The sequence below is a fragment of the Pieris napi genome, chromosome 11 (assembly GCF_905475465.1).
Source record: "Pieris napi chromosome 11, ilPieNapi1.2, whole genome shotgun sequence".
NCBI lineage: Eukaryota > Metazoa > Arthropoda > Insecta > Lepidoptera > Pieridae > Pieris > Pieris napi.
The window spans coordinates 11,471,713-11,491,217 of record NC_062244.1 but is presented as its reverse complement, the minus strand read 5'-3'; the positions used below and the strand labels follow the sequence as shown (position 1 = coordinate 11,491,217).

The window sequence follows — 19,505 nt, the reverse complement described above, 5'->3', positions numbered from 1 at the left end:
AGGGCTTGTGTACACCCCTTGGATGAAGGCATTTTTTAGTGTGAACGTGCGAGAAGTGATCAAGTACTGGGAGTGTTGTGTGCATAATTGAACCAATTAGTGACAGTGTTTTGTACAGTTATTAGTGTTTTTCTGCGTATTGTGTACTTTTAGTACAATTTATCGTAGATTAATTTAAAATAAACCCATACAGCGATTTCCGATCCCCTAGCTCTTAACAGTTGAAAAGATGTGAGTACTGAAATGTGACTCAAATATTATCCATACAAAACGCAAACACGTTAATTTGTAAATAGGAAATTAGTCCTAAGTTAAATTTGCCTTTGATCCTGAGTTTCAAGAATTGGACAGTTAATAAAACATGCTATCTCGACTCTTGAAAGTTATATTCAACTTATTATGGGAAAGAAAGCAACGAAATAAATAAAAAATTCGGTAAATTTTCTTTATTTTTTTCACAGAAAACCCGCACAGCACTTCAGACATCACAAGGTAGAAATATTGACTAAATAACGTACACTTCGCTAATACTCCAGAATTTATAACATAGCAAACGTGTCGGTTCGAATCTTTCAAATCCCTGGAGATTTTAAGAGATCGTCAATATTCTACAAGAACACTTTATTAAGGAGAATTATATAAATTATTTAAGAAATACAATTACCAATTGTTTTCACCCTGTAAAACATTTGATATTTCCATGAAAACAGTTGTTTTAGGGAGTTCCCTATCCTGCTAGCAAACACTATGTTTTTCTGAAGTGATAATATTAGCGAAATTCACGTGACTACCGGCCCGTAACTTGGCAAGATTTTGTTATGTCAACGAATGTTACCATCTAACGAACTTGCCAACGTACGCGCAGGTTCATAAATACATGCTTAAAACTACATCAGTCACACAATTTACAATGGTGTTAATAATCAACGCAAAAAGGCCAATTGAACTTTCTGTATGAAATAAAAAATTTAGTAATAAGTTTTCACTCACTGAACTGAGTTGGACAAAGTTACACCAAACATATTTGTATGAAAATGGTTAGTATTGCGATATGCCAAGGGAGATGTAAAAATGTTCATATTTTAAAGTCGCAATTAAAAGCATTTGGGTAAAATACTAGTAAAAGTTTTAAAAAATACGCAAAAACGTGTGCGTACGTATACGCGTATACTTAGTTTGTGTACGTTGGCGTGCGAAACTTGCACTATGCAATAGACATACATTTTGTGCTTAACAAGAAAACAGCTGTTATTAGGGAGCGTTCAAGTATTACGTAACGCAATTTTTGTAGATTATTGACCCCCCCCCCCCGTGTAACGGGCCGTAACGTTTTCCTATACCCAATAGTAAAACGTTTCGTGACCACCCAGTGACTCTTTATAGCTAAAACTTACCATTATGTGCTGTAGTACATTAGTACTGGAAAGTCGCAAATAATATTAACAATAACGCGTAATTCAACCACCCCCCGAAATTCGTTACATAATACTTGAACGTTCGCTTAGAGTATATTTGTATGAACACTAAATATTACAACTTTCATACAAAATCATGCGGTGTTCAATACTTATCGTAAAACTATGTTATTGTCAGACCGTATACGTTCGGAGTACGTACGCCACGTACCCTTTAGCTCTATGAACGGATACATAAAAACTATTAGTAAATGTTATTTTGTATATTTAAATTATATAAATTTCGTTGAGAAAATAAAGTTTATAATGAAATAAATAGTAACAAAAATATAATCCAAAACAACTGTATAATAAAATATTTGCACAAAAATACGTTGAAAAATAAATTTTATCGTTTGAAAATTAAACATACTAGAGATTAAAAATTTGGGGAGTGATATCATTTCGAATGACAGATAGACGATATCGTTTCGTCTTTCGTTTTACATTCTCACTCATCTCAATTGGAGTTGTTTATACAGGGAAATAAAAATTTCGCTTAGAAACTTAAGTAATACTGGTAGAGTTACTAGAATACGGGCCGTATATCGGAACGTTCAACTTGTTTCAAGATACTTCTTGGATATCACAGGGAAATATAGAAAAAAAAAAAACATTTAGATTTGACAAGGGAAGTACGTGTCTAGTTAAACCGGTGTTTTAAGGGTTAACTCAAGACTAGATTTTGAAATATCCGAAATACGGGCCTAGATATGTCTAAGTTAAAATGGCACTAAGAACAAAAGTGTGATAAATTCGTTAGGGCAAGAACTACAGATTTAAATGAAATTACCAGATTAAAACGCGTATTTTATATACAACAAGTTTCAATCTGCAAATTATTTAACTCCAATATATGATACTCGCGTTTAACTATTCAAATACTGTTTTAACGGTTGCGTTTCAATCTGATAAAACAGTATTTTATTATCTATTTACATAAAAGCGTATAAAAAGTTTTTAAAAACTGTAATCGAAGTAAATAACTAAATACTTAATTAAGAGAGCTTAGAAAAAAGTTACAAAATTGAGGGTAGTTTCGATGTGGGTACTTTACAAAAAAATCAAATAAATAAATTCCTAATCCTAATTCTTATTGATATGTACTTTTGATTCGAGATTATTCAAATCAATTTGATTTATTAATAATTTTTATAGAATGAAATTTTGAACACTTTTTGAAGGGGACACCATCTATGTGTCTATCTACATCATAAAATATTAGGTTCGATTTCCGGGGACAAAAAATACTATTTCCATTTTTCTATGAAAACTATCAAGTTAGCCATAAGTTTGTTTAAATACCCCAATGCCACGTTTTTTTAATTTAGTTTTAACAAAATTTGCTATCTAGAATTGAGGGTAGTTAAAAATTTCACTTCCTATAAAAGCATAGTTTTCGAGGCCAAAGTAAATTTATTAACATTGAATTATTAAAGTTTTTCATAATGAGGGTATATTCATAATGTGCGCTGTGAACAAGACTTCCAAAAAACATTGATACAAAGTGCAGAATTAGTGTCAAAACTTTTAAAAACAATCCAAAAATGACAGATTCGAAAGATATTGACATATCAAAGTGACGGAAGTATTTATGATAAGATTTTAATTAACACTTTATAGAATAAAACGCGAAATTATAACACACATAATAGATATTATCTACAATACTTGTAAAAAATCCAGTAAAAATTGCTACAAATAACAGATTAAACATGACATTTAAATTTCGGCCAAAAGACTTGTATCCACGACGTGTTAATTTAAAGTAAATCTAAGCTGTGACTTTATTGTGACAAATTGTAAATTCGCGTTTGTTTCCGTTCATATTTCACATAGATTGGTCATTTTGAATATTTGTATGTATATCTTTGTGTTAAGGTATATTTTACAATGCACAAAAGTATCAGTCTTGCTTTGACGGTAACCTGGTACGTAAATTTGCGTCACGTGTGACGTCACCTAAGGTCCATACAACACAGTGTCCTTATAAGGCTGATACCATACATGAGTATGCGTAAATAGGGGTCCCCCGAAGGGTGGAGTAGCAGCTATCAGTTATCCTGGTTCAGACCCTGGGAGTACGCTGCTTGGATGCTTTCGCATACGAATTTGTATTGACTCTGGAATTAAAAACAAGTTATTTAGAAACAATTAATAAAATGGTTCCTAAGTTCCTAATATCTAAATTAATATTTATTTTATGAGACAGTAGGTAATGAAGCAAGCAGGTCACTTTGAATAAAGTGATAACCGACAATGGGCGAGTGTCAATGGGCGGCGGTATCACTTAACATCAGATGAGCCCGACAGCTTCGTTAGGGAGCGTTCAAGTATTACGTCACGCAATTTTTGGAGATTATTAACCCCCTCCCCCTCCCATGTAACGCGCCGTAACGTTTTTCTGTACCCAATAGTAGAATGTTTCGTGACCACCAAAGTGACTCTTTATACTTAAAAGTTACCATTATGTGGTGTAAAGCACTGGAAAGTCGAAAATAATATTAACAATAACGCGTAATTCAATCCCCGCCCCGCATCGTAACATTTTACAAAAAGACCCCTCCCCCCAAAATTCGTTACGTAATACTTGAACGCTCCCTTACATAGAACAAAAAACAAAACAACTTAGAATTTTCGAATTTTTTTTGGATTATTCTCACCGCATTCTGTATACACATCGGCCGTTGAGTCCTCATAGTCCTAACCAGATCCAGAGGGTATAAAGGCTGTCGTCTCGCAACGAGTTCCAACGCGGTTTCGGCCAATATGAGCGCGCCCGTCCGGCCCACGCCCGCGGAACAGTGGACGATCATTGGCGGTTCCAGTATACGCTCTTCTTCCGTCATTTCTTCCACTACGGTTGGTATTACTGCAATATCAAATGGTATATAAATGTCTGATTCGCGATAAATTTTGGTTTTTCTACAAAAATTTGTATGGTATAGGAAAGATTGCGCGTGCACTTTCGAAGGCTTCCTAAACTCCCTCAAATGCCGGCAACGCACCCACTTAAATGGGTGTCCATGGGCTGCTATGACTGCCGTTTTTTAAGCATTAGGCACGTTTGCCCCCATATGCTATAAAAAAAATACTTAAGCTAAATTAAAATCACTTCAAGTTTACTCAAAGCATACTATTTAGCCTAATTTAGCAAAATTATACTATTGATTTAATGATGCCCGATAAACAGTAAAATATTATTAAGAGTAAATCTATATGGAACATGGCTTTAAGAAAATAGTTATGGAGTAAAAAATAAAAATGTTTTTATATAAGAAAAAAATTAAAATATAGATTTTTATAGGTATGTTAGTCACGTGACAGTAATTGTAAATAAAGTCCTCACTTGTTCAATCATAATACTGTCTTGGGGTTTAGACAAGAAGACAAACTCTTCTTGATCGAACGATAATATTATTGTATAATATAATGCTGATGCGACGCCATCTTGTCTAGAAAAGCGTTTTGGTAGGTTCACGATATTAAAAATGTTTTACAACAGTCTACCAAGTTACCGTAACCTTGTTTTTTTTTTAAAGACAATTCACACGAGTTGACCTAGTCCCATGCTAAGCTGGTGAAGCTTGTGTTATGGATACTTGGCAACGGATATACATACATATTATAGATAGATAGACATATAAATACATATTTAAACACCCAAGACCTAAACACAACACCAAATGCTCATCACATCGATGTTCGTCTCCGGGGATCGGACCCGGACCCATGGATTCGCAGTCAGGGGTACTAACCACTAGACCAATGAGTCGTCAAAATTTAATCGTATATTTAACTATTAACAGAATTAAAAATAACCGTGTCTGTAGGTTCCAATAATAAATAATCCGAAATGGTACAAAATTTTGTCAAAAAGCTTTTGTGAAGCAGTCATTAAGATCCATAATTTACGGAAATTTCGATCTTTATTTCTTTGTAATAAGGTTTAAATTTCCGACAGAGATATTTTTAAAACCATACCAGCTCGATGGTTCCTGAGTTGCGAACAGAGCCGGGTGAAGTCAATGAAGGCAGCGGAGTCCTCTGGTACTCCGTGGTCCGGCCACGCCGTGTACTGCAGCTGAGTTATTGCCCGACTCGCGCCGCCATTGTCCTTTAATAAGTGAAAACTACAATCAACGCAGCGCCATTGAGGTTATGGAGAAGATCCGTCGTGGGATTTGAGGTCGCAGTGTTAAAACAGTTCTAAATAGACCAGCAACACACTTGCGAGCCTTTTGGCCATAGGCGGTGGAATTACTCAGCATCAGGCGAGCGTCTGCCCGTTTCCCTCGTTATATTTGAAAAAAAAAAAAAAAAAATGTTCTTAGGTTGGCAACACTGTTATGTCATTATATTTCGTCACTATTCTTAATATTTCTTTTTGAGAATATGCATATGTAATATAAATTGAATTAGTTCACATTTGTCAGGCTTGTTCTCATTCTTTAGACCGAATTTTTCTATACATCTATCTCTTTTCATCACAGCGTATACACTATTCGACAGAAAGAGACAAAATAGTACTTCAGTTACTACTGAAGTGAAGTAAGTTACAAGTAACCTGAAAATGGTAATTAAAAGGTATTTATTGGCCAACCTTGGATGTGATTGGCTATTTAAGATATATTATGTAATATTATGTGTAAGGTATAAAAATGTTTTTTCCCTCTCTGTTGTAATGTTTTCGTTTCGTTTTTTTATATTAATTGTATTTTTTTTAAATCTATAGTTAAATAATTTAAAATTTATTTTTTGTGTTTTCTTTACATTTAGTTTATTTATAAAATAATCACAAAAATAGTTTGTCACGACAAAAATTACTCAACAAATACTTTTAATTTAAATTAATTTCATATAAGTGGCGCCACCTATGATATGACACAATTCGTAAATTTAAGTTAAATTAAGATTTTTACGAAACAAACCTTCAAAACCAATTCTCGTCTGATATAATGTCCAAGATTCTGTTCGCTATTCGTTAGTACGGTCAACGAGTTGCTAGTCTTGAGTGGGTTGGTCCCAACTTTGGGCCAATATTGGTGGCACTTCGCCCTACCGCGCTCCGCCAGTACCGTCAGCATCACAATCAGACTGCTCTCGCTTTCCCAAACCATTTGCCAAAAGTCTCCAACTGTCGAGGCTAGAGGACCTGTTGATAAAAAAAACATATAAATCCTAGCATACATACTACTACTTCATCAAAATCAGTTTAACAGTTTTTGGTACAGTTATTATGCTATATCAAAAACTACTAAACAAATTTTAAAAAATTTACCCAAGTTATGCCTGATTAAAATAAGAAAGTATCGTCCCGATTTTTTCTGATGTTCACCTGGTGTTAAGTGATACCACTGATGATGATGATGTTAAGTGTGATGGACACTCGCACTGCCAAAGACTCGCAAGAGCGCTGCCGGCCTTTTAAGAATTGCTACGCTCTTTTCTTGAAGGACCCTAAGTCGAATTGGTTCGGAAATACTTCAGTGGGCAGCTGGTTCAACATAGTGGTGGTGCGCGGCAGCAATTGCCTTGAAAATCGCTCAGTTGTGGAACGACGGACGTCGAGGTGATACGGATGGAATTTCGTATTCTGCCTTGACGTCCGATGGTGAAACTCAGCTGCAGGTATTAGTCAGAACAACTCCTCTGAACACTCTCTACGGTAAATATGACGATATGATCTTTTTCGAGGAATTCACGAACAAACAATTTTTTTTGTAAATTTCTTTAATTGCTAAAATTCTAAAAAAATTGCTTTACGACTTTGTTTCCCGGGGCTAGCGGATTAATTGCAAAATTAATAAATATATATTTAATATTGTGCGTACATTTTTATGGCTGTTTATTCATTTTTCATAAATTAAAAATAGTTCCAAATACCTTGAGTGGCAATGTATGTGAGTACAAGATCAGAGTTCGGAATCTCCATATTAATAAATGAAGCATTTATATAATCTCCTGTTGGTCCATTTTTTAATATCACGCGAGTCGAATCATCTAGAAAGAAAATATATAATTTTTTATTACATCTTATATATAAATCTTCTGTGTCTTTGTAAATGGATTCGCACTCCTAAAAGATTCCAATTATATCTCCAAGCTGGCGCTTGATTGGAAACCGTAAGAAAAGTGTGGCCGTCCCAAGCAAACCTGGCGTACAGGTGCATGAGGCAAAAAGAGCTGGAAAGACTTGGAACGAGGTGAAACTCCTAACCGAACGAGAGACACTGTGGACGCCCTCTGCCCCATCATAATTATTTTTTTTTGTATTCAAGACGTGTGTTTAGGATGTCGGTCTGTCGGATCCGCTAGTATAACCGTTTAGAACTGGGGGCAAAAGTAGTTAGAACTCAAGTGAAAATTATTGGAACTAAGGCGAAAATAATAAGAATTAAACAGAAAATAATTAGAGCTTAAGTGAAAATAATTAGAACTATAGTGAAAATAATTAGAACGAAAGTAAAAATTAATTTTTTTTTAAAAATTCGTGACAGCACCGTAGCTAAGGTTTAATCTATTCTAATTATAAACGCTATTTACCTACATATAGAAAGAGCTTATTCATAACTCCTTGGAAGTAAACGCTAAGTTCTTAAAAATACTTACAAGGAGCGATATCCCTATACCGATTCTTGTTAACATTATTCGGTAACTTGGAAACCGCAGACTCTTCAGGCAATCTCCGTAATAACGTTTCATACTGCCGTAAAGCCGCACCACTCGCCAAACCATCTCCCAGCAGGAGCATGGACTGTTCCAGTGCGTCTCCCTCGAATTGGCCTGATCCGAGTGGGACGAAACATACCGCCGGTTCCTCTGGACCCGTCTCTTCGGGTTCGTAGACCGCTGAAAGAGAGTGTGTTATTAATCTTTCGTCGTCCACCAAAACCAAAGACAATATTTAAAAGCTTTATACGGACACAAACGGAAATTTTTACTTTATATAATTGATTTATGTAATAGCATTCGTCTATATATAGTTGTATCATAAATCAACGTCGTACGAAAGATGACTAAAACCAGAAAATTAATAATACAGCGGAATCTCTATAACTCGAATGTTAAGGGAAGTGCAAAAAAAATCGAGTTACCGAGTTTTCTACTACAAAAACTTCGAGATACTTATGATTTAACTGTTGAAGTTTCGACTTACAAAGGCGCGATTTCGAAGTGTGTTTCGATCCGTAGAGTCGAATTTGAATAATAATTCAACTTAAGTTTTGTAGTATATTTACATATTAAAACGAGTCTCCGTTTTGAAATTCGAGTTATTGAGTATAAATATGTATTTCTATAGCTTGACGTTGATTTTACGCTTAAATTTATCCAAGAAATTAACATAATATTTCATAAAGCAAACATCCAATTTACACGTTTATAAAAAAAATAAAAACGTATACGTATATACCCGCGTTAGAAGTTATACTTCTTTGGCGTAACCAGATAAACATCTTTTCAAAAAATTTATTCTACGTTTGTAGACGACTAACAATAGAAAAAATGGACTCTTATTATCCCTAACGCGCAAAAATTAGTTTAACTTTAAAAATATATTTAAATACTATAATAATATTTACCGTTAGGTTTCACCAACAATGTTAGAACACCCTTGGTATTTCTAATCATTTGAACCACTTGATCGTGAGTCATTTCATCGACATCTTTGCCGTTTATCGATATCACCTGAAATAATTATGTACCTACTTTAAATTTATTTCAAATATCAAGGTAAGGGAAATAGGTGCTTAATCATACAAGTAACTAATGCTATTTACTTAAATATATATATACATACATAAGTTATTTAATACCTACGACGACAGTAATTTGCTAGAAAATATTTAAAAAAATTAAATGAAAATCTATATGTATAAAAGAAAGTCGGGTTTGTTACAACACTTATAACTCGAGAGCGGCTGGACCGATTGCCATGGTTTTTGATTTGTTGGATTTGTTTCCGTCCCAAATAGCAGAATAAGCAATAAAATATCGGATAAGTTATCGAATAACAATAAATTAATTAATTAATTTTACGAATACAAAAACCATATGGTGCCATCTGTTGACAGAACTACGCATCACTTTACGTCGAATTCGTGTCAGTTCAAGAAATTCCGATCTTGAGGTGAATGGGGAGATGCATAACCATGCTTTGATCCTGATCAAAAGATGTTGGATTTGGAAGTGCTTAACATGCAGTATCGCCATATTGACGCTAGAGAGAAGATGCCTAATGTGTAAAACTGCCATTCTTCTTTCGCAATGGCAAGCAATAAAACATTTCTGTATTTGCAAAAAAGTTGTATTAATGTAATACTTAACATTAATGAAATCCTAAAATAAGTTAAATTAAAGTAACAACGATATTATAAGGTTGTAGGGCGGAACGAAGTTAGCCAGGTCAGCTAGTAATAAATAAATGTAGATATTCCATTTAACGACTTCGAACTTCAGAGTTCAATTCATGTTAGTGGGCTTTTAGCGCTGCGACCGAATCAAGAAATTCTTTAACGAAAATAAACCTAACACATGATGACGTAATATAGATGCGGCCAATACGCATTAGAGCGAGACGGAACGCATACTACGTCTCACATCGATTATTTGATTGCGCTGGTCGTGTCCGCATGGTATATACATATATATATATGGACGGCACCGCTTTCATATTTTTGTATGAACCTCAATTTGTATCATGTGTTTGTCCTAATTTTGTGGTCCAAATAAAAAAAATACCTGATCTCCTTCCTGCAAATGTGCCCTTGTCCTTGGCGCTACCCTCGAAACTAACACAGGAGTATTATTCCCTCCGCCGCGGACATTGAATCCGAATCGGCCATCCGGTCCCGCACTGAGTCGGACACAGACAGCTTCGCTATCCTGTTCGGGTTCCGCGGCCGATTCCGATTCCGACTCGTCTACATACGACAGCGGAACGCGGAGAGCCAGAGATCGCTCCAGAAATCCTCCATCGCTGCTGTTGGAAAAATATACTTAAAACGGTTGATTTCATATGAGGCGAGTTAAGAACGGCCGTCAATTGTTATTGTGATTGCTATAATTGAGACTTAGCGCTAAGTGTGACTTGCATATATCAAATCCATATAGGCTTTACACACAGTAATACCAGAGACAACTATAGTAAAGAGACAAACCATTGCTAGCTAGTTACATTGATTTTTTTTAATAGAACAGGAGGAGAATCATCTGATGTTAGGTGATACCGCCGCCCACGGACACTTAATGCCAGAGGGCTCGCGAGTCCGTTTCCGGCCTTTTAAGAATTGTTATGCTCTTTTCTTGAAGGACCGAAAGTCGAATTGGTTCGGAAATACTTTATTGTTCAAACACAGCTTTAATTGTTTATATCTGAATGCGCTATCAACCCGCTTCCCTCATGAAGAAGGTCCCCTTGGCAAAGGTTGTTAAACAGAACCGTACTTCTTTTTTGGTCCTTCGAGACGGATAGAAATCGATAAAAAACTCACGGCCAAGTAAGTTATAATTTTTGTTTATTTTGTTGGAGTTTTGTGTTATTAAAAAATTTCTTATCCGATCCTATGGAGGGCAACTGGAAACTTTATCGCTTTCGAGCGATATCTTTTAGACAACTAAACAGGGTGGCCAAAAAGTCGTGGATCAAACGCAAATAGGGGATAGATGAGGTCATCAGCGGCAAAAAATTGTTCTACGGGAGGTCTCTAAGGTCAACCCCTGCAGAATTATGATTTATTTTGGTTTTTATATGAAAATTTAATTTTTTTTACTAATTCTTATTAAAATTCGAAAAAATCTACATCCTGTATCATTTTCATAATATCCACTAGATTGGTACTGATGAGTTCTTGCGTTAGACATACTATTTATAGTTGTTTATTGAGTGTATTTAAGATAATATTAAGTTATATGATATAAATTTTTTTCAAATCATACATTTTTCTTTACTTTGGACCACACTGTGAAAAAAAATTACTCTACCGAAAAGTGTCCCTGTACTACAAGTTTTGGCGCATTTAATAGGGATTCTGAAAAGGTTTTACGCGTGGCCATGAGTCGCTATGGCCACGACCTATGGTGACATACGTGTTAAATTCGATTCCCAGTTAAACAGTAATTGTTTCGAGTCGAAAAGATTATGGAAATTGGGACATACTCTTCATTCTCCAATGGCGGTGCATCACTCCAGGCCTGTCTTGGCGGCGGTTCCCCGTGACCCGTGACTTTAGACCCTCTAGCTGATGAGGTCACGACCAACGCGGGAGATTCACCTGCTGATCGGTCACGATTACGTGAACTGCTGCGTCTGAAAGGTAATACAACATGGTTTAAAGAGTTACAAATACTTGGAAAAGATACTCAATTTCAAAAATTCTTTATTTTGTTGCACAAAACTTTATAGTGCTACATATCCAGTGTACATTATTTCCTGGAATGTAACAAACTTATAACTAGACACGTTTTTAAAGCCGTGTTGCTTTTTATAAACTTATAATGTTTCGAAAGGTTTTAACAATAACAAACTAAATTTAACAATGAGGTAATCTACCTGGGAACTATGCAATCTTTAGATGAGATTTGCATTTTTGACATGAAAAAGATACTGGTCACTGTCAGAAGTCATGAAACTTGAAAATGTTTTACAAGCGAAAAGTATTTGATGCCTGTATATTACCGTGCCTAATATACGCATGTCAAACCTGGTCACTCACTGATAAACAAGAAAACAAATTAAGAGTATGTCAGAATAGATAGAGTAAAACTAGAAGGAATAAAGGACATGACAAAGTTTAGAAATGCTGTTACTTCTAGTGAAAGATTGAAATGGACAAGACACATTATGAGAGAAGGTAAAAAAATAAATGGACGAAGAAAGTGACGGAATGGCTTCCTTGCTATGACAAAAGAAAACGAGGAAGACAAATAAAAAGATGGGAAGATGCTGAAGAGCAGCTGGCCCTATGTGGCTACGCAATGCTAGAAACAGAAAAGTGGAAGCTCTTAGAGGAGGCCTGCCCAAGGACAAGCTGTATAACTGAAATTAACCGGCTTGCCGATGAATTATTAGTGTACTTCACATTTTTATGTAATAGTATAAGTAGTTTCAGCAATAAAGGCTTTTATTATTATTATAAGGCAATTGAAATGGCGCAGGACCGTGCACATCACGAGAGATAGCAGGTTGAAATTGACAAAAATTATTACAGAATGGCAAACGCGAGATAGAAAAAGGAAATGAGGAAGACAGAGAAAGAGATGGGCAGACGATATAAAGAGAATAGGAGGCACAACTAGGACAAGAAGAGCTAACATTAGAAAATAATGGAAGTAGCTGGAGAGGCGCTGTAACAGGACACGCTGATCACCAAAATCGATGACACATCACATGTATTAGATTAAGTTAGGTTATCACATATAAGTGATACAAGTGTTGATATATATTGTATTGGGGTGTCAGCAATAATGGCTTAATAATAATAATAATAAAGATCAAACAAACTGTTACAATTATTATCTCACCTAACAAAACTCCGATTACTCGATCTAGACCGCCTCGCATCTTCGAGAGCCTGCGTTTCAGTCCTAGCTACAGTTGGTGCTGTGACCCCAGCTAGCGCCCCTAGAGCCCCCAAAAGGGGCCTGCGACGTGGAGCTCTGAGTCTGAAGAAGCCATGACGCTCCACGCTGCATCGCCAGAGGGCCTTCGCCGCGCGTCCAGAACGCATATTGAATCCTAATACCGTGTCGTAGGATTCAGACTGGAACATATATAATATATGTATATAATTTGAAGGATATATATATTACTAGCAGACCGGCCGAGCGTTGCTGTGGCTAAGGTTTTAGTTATATTACATAATAGTAACCTATTCAAGGGAAACGGTAGGAGAACACCAGTCATGGGGACCACCATGCTTTTTTGGTGGTAATGCCATTAAATTGTAGCTTATTTGAAACGTTGGTACTTTCAAGACAGCGCCATCTGTTAGAATTGTGACTATCAAATAATAAACAAATATTTTACACTAAAACAATATTGCGGGTATAAATTGAGATGTAAGCTATCCTATCTATTAAGTTAGATCAAATTGCACACGGTGTGCAAATTTGATTGAAATCGGTTCGGTAGTTTAGAAATCCATAGCGGACAAACAACGTGACACGTAATTTATATTTATTAAGATATACACAGGACGTAGCGAATGTCCGGCATGTCCGATCAATCCATATTCTTGGATATCTTGTTTTACTATACTGACTAAATACAGCCGAACTAGCGCATAGTATTTTACCGAGGGAAGGGAGCATCTAAGATATAGCTACAGATAGATTTCTGTTCTTTTTAAATATTAATATAAAAAAAATCAGATTTGTTTTAAACTGAGATGTGTACCTTTTGTAATACGTTATTTCCTTATTCAAGAAATAACTGTTTAATGACGTTAATATAATAATAATAAGTATAAGATTTTCCTTAATTACTTTTAGTCAATAAATCTTTACAATGACAAATAAATGTTTTGTTAAAATGTATAAAGAAATCGAGAATTTATTAAGTATATGAAGATTATCTATTTATATTTAGTATCTTCTACAGTTCTACGCTATCGGAATAATGGAGAAATTTAAATCAAATTAGAAACTGAAATTAATAAGTATTATTAACCAAGGTAAAAGGTTTTATTTCCAAAATCTGTATCCGTATAACTTGTTTGTGTATGTGTTTAACTTTTCTTACCATGTAATTTACCCTAACTTTGGTAATTAAACTAAACTATTTAAAATAATATATTCATTAACAAGAAATGTACTTACTGATTCTCGCTTCAGTTGTATGAAAAACTGTTTCTTCTTGAAGGAAATCTTGACAATTTTACTCCAAGAGAATGTGTTGACTCGAATATTATTTTGAAAAACCACAATGCCAATAGAGGTCACTCCAATAAGGATATCCTTTCCGCTGTAATCCTGCAATTTTATTATTAATTAATTTCAATCTATGTCAAATTCGTAAAAAATAAATTAAATCAGTGGCGCTACCACTTTCGGTTCGGTTCAGATTTCTGAATCTATTTTATGATCATTTGCCAATCTAATAGGCAAAAAGGTGATCAGCTTCCTCTGCCTGACACAGGCCGTCGACTTTTTGGGTCTAAGGCAAGCCGGTTTCCTTACGATGTTTTCCTTCACCGTTCGAGCGAATGTTAATTGTGCATATAGAGAGGAAGTCCATTGGTGCACAGCCGGGTATCAAACCTACGACCGCAGGAATGAGAGTGGCACGCTGAATCTACTAGGCCAACACCGCTCATTTGTTCGGGAAGTTGAGTTTTGTTTTTATGTGTATATAGCGACGCTGATGTGTGCGCATTTTAGTTTCACGTTAAGGCCCTATCCCAGCTCGAATTGCTGTGTCAGTATCTCGGGGTGGATTGCGGGGCGCAGTGGAGAGCTGGAGCACTGAGCGCACCGGCCCGTAATAACAATTAGTTGTAAAACATTAAATTAATCTAATTTTATCAAATTTTTTTCTAAAATGGATTACTTAGCAAAAAATTCAAAGTGTAAAAATTGGCGATGTTTGGAATTTTTTACTATCGAGCGAAGTTTTTTAAATCGTGTATCGATCTTTCAAAATGGATACATAAACTACTCAACTCCACCATATATTTTTTCCATTCGCCATACTTCAAACGATGACGAAAAATGGAAAGAAACAATGTACTTTTTTGGAGTTTGGCAACCGGATAGGTCCTTAAATCAGTTACACTGTAAATATCAATGTCAATACCTTAGCCGGGTGGGACTCCACACCATAGCAATCAAGCCTCTTAGCGTGCTCTAAAAAGTTTGCCTCAGCATCTGCTGGTGACTGGCCTTTGTGCAATTTATGCAACTCGCGTATACGCCGTTCGTCCTCCGCACTTTGTTTGGGAATAAGGCACAATTCTGAGAGATAGCTGTTTGTATGCTCTGTCGTATTGTAATCTCCTAATTCCGCTAGAAAAGATTAAAATGTGATCTCCAGGTGAGCCAAGGTAAGGCAAGAATTTTTGTTGTAACACACTACAACGCGCTAGGATTCATACTAACAAATCATCTTTTTGGAGATTATTGACCCCCCCCATGTAAAACGTTTCGTGACCACACAGTGACTCTTTATACATAAAAGTTACCATTATGTGGTGTAAAGTACTGAAAAGTCGAAAATAATATTAAGAATAACGCGTAATTCAATTTCCGCCCCGCATCGTAACGTTTTACAATAGGAACCCCCCCCCCAAAATTCGTCACGCAATACTTGAACGCTCCTTAAATAGTGTTAAAGGTATAGATTTCATTAGCTGTATCATATTAGGCATTGCCAATGCGAAAGCTTCAATATAAATTGTATTTGCTTGGTTTAAAAAAACATTACAGCTTTCATACTCGTACTACACTTTTAAACAAATCAACCAATCAATATAGATATGGGAAACTTTGCTTTTCTAAATTAAAGCTATGTAAAAATGCTTACTATAAAGTTAACGATTATATAGTTGATAAAAGGGGCTAGTGCTAGACAGGCTACTTCTAATTAATTTGAGATATTGGTTTTAAAATAAGTGTTGTTTGATGATTTGCTATTTTAAATGAGTACCGAGAGTTTTTTACGCTGGCTTTTTCTCTTGGCCTACACTCTCTGTCTACTTTGCCGATGAGTAGGGATGTCAACCTATCCAAATGACGTGGAATAAGTGATACCTGTAACTTATGTTCCATAATAATAAAAAAAATTTAAATCTATGATTTGCATGGTTCCTTGAAACATACACAACATTAGGATTATTAATAATATGTTACAAAATGCTTATTAAATTCTAAAGAGAAGGACTGATATCTGATAAACTTAGGGTGTAATTCAAATAATTTAGGCAATCTCTATGCTTATGAAAACTTATTATATAGAAGTTGCATTTGCATCAATCCTACCTTGCACAGTAAAAGAAGCGAGCAAAAGAGCGGTGTTTCTCGGAGCAATCATGCGACCATCGAGCAATAACTTTCTCAATTGTAAGCAGAGTAAATATCTCGTGAACTCCTCGGCAAGTCGGCACGGTTCTGGAGGGTAGAACCTGACAGAAAGCCAGAACTGAGCGTTGACACCAACTTGTTTCTTTACTGATTTACTGCTATCCAACCAGCGCTGAAAATGTATGTTACAATGAGGATATTTAAATATGATACACAAATACTTTTTGGTGGGACAAAAAAATTATTTTTATTTTTATCAAGCATCAAAGAATGAGGCAATAGTTGTAACCATCTTCTATACCCCCTTGCCTAAAGCTACCTGAAGATGCATTAATATTGTTTTGTTTTCCTTTTCTTATTTAATACTTCTTTGAGCAAATGCAAATAACTATATATTATTATTATATTATACCAATGTAATAATTTTTTTGTTTATCGGTTGCATTAGGCATCCAAATTAAAATATAGTTTAATAATCTATTGTTATATAAATTAATAGCTACGTTATTCATTCGCAAGTCTATGTTTTACTGAATGATATTCTTTTAATAGTCAATTAACTGGCTTTATAGTGTATTATACTTTCTATTTTATCCACCTATTATCCACATATATTTTTCTGGTAATTAATCACAGATATTATTAAGTCACAGAAGTAGAAAAATGCAATCTTATTTTGAAACAATATATTAATAATTTTACTATTAATATTTAATAATTATCATTTATTAGGAGGAATAACATTACTGAGAGTGATATTGGTGAAAGCATGAAATTCATATAAAAACTGAGATTGTATGCGTGAAATGACCATAAATTTATTCAAATGTTTAATGATATGTGCAAATATGCACATTTTTTACATACTCGATTCCTAGAATGCAAGTTAGCAATCCTATAGAAGATTATTGTTACTTTTAATTGGCTGCGTTTACTTTAATTGTAACATTTGTATTTATTTTGGCAGATTCTTTGTATCGAACCCAAATTCCACTTAGGTCACCCCTAATTACCTATAGAAATCAGACGCAATAGAAATAATTAAATTTTTAATAACCTATTTATTGAAAAAGGATAGTATAAGCTTTATACAATCATAATAACCAAATAACAGGGAGAAATCACAGGGCTACTTACTATTAATAAGACAAGACACATAAATTACTTACCACACACTTTTAACTTTATTTGAAGTTATTCCAGAAATTAAACAACTTAATACCATCACTTTAAACTTAATTATAAACTTGAATAGACACACCTTTCACCTATATACTAAGTGAAAAGTCTTTGATTGATAAGAATTCCTTAAACTACTAATTAAATAAACACAATGACTCACTGATAGTAGATTAATTAATGTAAAAGAACTAAGCAAGACCTTAAGGATGATGTATGACTCAATGGAAATGTAATTTTATAGTATGCACTTGTACCATACAACTTTTCAAAATATATTCCTTATTAGATTCCCAATTTAATTTATTTAGTATTATGTGAATTGTTTTACACACAATAAATGCATAAGTAAGATTTTTGTTGACTATTCAACTAACTTCATTTGCTTTCATAGGTATAAAGAGATATCTAATTCCAATGTGACTTAAACATTTTTAATTTTCGTGGCTTATTTATATTTAAAAGACAATCTATAAACCTCTTTCTTATATCTTATCATTCATCAGGATAAAAACTTATATTGTGCAATTTAGTTATCTTTTAAGCTGCAATTGCCAATGACCTTAATATATATCTGGTATATAAATAGAGTTTTATTGATACACCAGTTATTATTATGTTTATATTACTGGTATTTAGATAGTAACAAAATGTATATGTACTCACGGTTATTTCAGTATTTGTTGCACTAGGTGGTGAACCATTCTCAGTAAATTGTAATCCAAAATAATCCTTCTCAATTAGATCTAGATGTTGGAACACTAGCTCAAGAAGAGTGCTACCCTTTGCCTTTTTCTAAAAAAATCAATAATAAGTCAGTCAGGGTATGGAAAAAACACATAGCATGTTATGGATATTCTTATTACTCTTTATATATGAAATGAAATCATGGGTGCTTGTCAGCAAAGTAAGAACATGTATGTAAGCAAATAAATATTTAAATTTGAAACATTTAGCAGCAAAACATTTAATAGCAACAGTATTATGATAAAATAAAAATATTTTTATTAAACTTATTTTACTGTTAAGCTTAAGAAAGGAAGAAAGGAGTTTCTTCATCTGATTCCTAGACAACCAAACACTTCATATATATTCTATTGTAGCTTATGCTTTTGGAATGTATCCCAAAAAAGTTATCCAAATTATCCGAAAATGTACAGGTCTTACCTCGATTTGAAAGGATTGTTGGGTGTCATCCAAAAACAGCACAGTGACATTGAAAATATTTAGCTTTCGTTCTCTCGCGAGCTCGGATGCTCGCACGTTATATGTACCACTGGAACTACTAAATGCACGGCGCGATACACTCTCAATCATGTTTCCATCGATTACTCACTACCGGATTCCTATCAGAGAAGTCAACGCCCGACGCTATCGTACACGAATCAACTACTTAATTACACATACCACTAACCACTAACCCCTAACCTTATGATTCATAACACAATAGACGTTCATGGTTTCTGGTACGCGTTTGACGCAATGAGAGAATTACGATGTTACACTGGTAATTGTAATACACTCTTGTAGTGGTTTTGTAAAGTTAGGCTAATTTAAATTACTTCAAAAGCGCAAATCAAACAAAGCTTTGTTTGTTTTGATCAAAAATATTTATCAATTAACGCGTGCCTTTAAAAAATTTGCGTAATTTCTTTTAATTCGTGATTCGTCGACTCCATTGTATATTTCTGAATTCTGAAAAATATGAAATTATGAAAATTATATTATCGTTTGCCAAATGCCAGTGCCCAGTAGTAGTTATAAAAGTTTGTCATTTGTCAGTAATGTAGTTGTCATTGTCATTCTATAAAAACTGAAATTCTAGTGATTCATATGTCACAATGTTGTACATGA

At 34.5% G+C, this 19,505-nt stretch overlaps 1 protein-coding gene across 2 annotated transcripts; it reads right to left on the bottom strand.

Annotated features, from left to right (window-relative positions):
• Positions 1 to 2,406: 2,406 nt before the first annotated feature.
• LOC125053859 (tyrosine-protein phosphatase non-receptor type 4) lies at positions 2,407 to 19,409 on the bottom strand. Of its 2 annotated transcripts, none has more exons than XM_047655455.1 (15): positions 18,819 to 19,409; positions 18,318 to 18,446; positions 16,431 to 16,644; positions 15,250 to 15,458; positions 14,274 to 14,426; positions 12,978 to 13,216; positions 11,614 to 11,763; positions 10,197 to 10,434; positions 9,038 to 9,143; positions 8,067 to 8,306; positions 7,341 to 7,457; positions 6,386 to 6,609; positions 5,439 to 5,571; positions 4,118 to 4,326; positions 2,407 to 3,577 (listed from the first exon to the last, which is right to left on the bottom strand). In XM_047655455.1, the coding sequence occupies exons 1-15, from the start codon at positions 18,966 to 18,968 to the stop codon at positions 3,509 to 3,511; spliced, it is 2,580 nt and encodes an 859-aa protein (XP_047511411.1). In that variant the 5' UTR covers positions 18,969 to 19,409; the 3' UTR covers positions 2,407 to 3,508. The 2 variants fall into 2 exon arrangements, with proteins under 2 accessions (XP_047511411.1, XP_047511410.1); XM_047655454.1 differs by having other exon boundaries at positions 10,197 to 10,437; positions 18,819 to 19,408.
• Positions 19,410 to 19,505: the final 96 nt, after the last annotated feature.

What these genes read in the sequence shown, in the direction of transcription:
- LOC125053859 (XM_047655454.1), bottom strand. Translation starts at nt 18,968, where the DNA reads ATGATTGAGAGTGTATCGCGCCGTGCATTTAGTAGTTCCAGTGGTACA. An exon ending in GACGAGAATTGGTTTTGAAG is followed by an intron (nt 5,572 to 6,385) that starts GTTTGTTTCGTA and finishes CACTTATTAAAG; the next exon opens with GACAATGGCGGCGCGAGTCG. An exon ending in ACTCAGGAACCATCGAGCTG is followed by an intron (nt 4,327 to 5,438) that starts GTATGGTTTTAA and finishes TTGATATTGCAG; the next exon opens with TAATACCAACCGTAGTGGAA.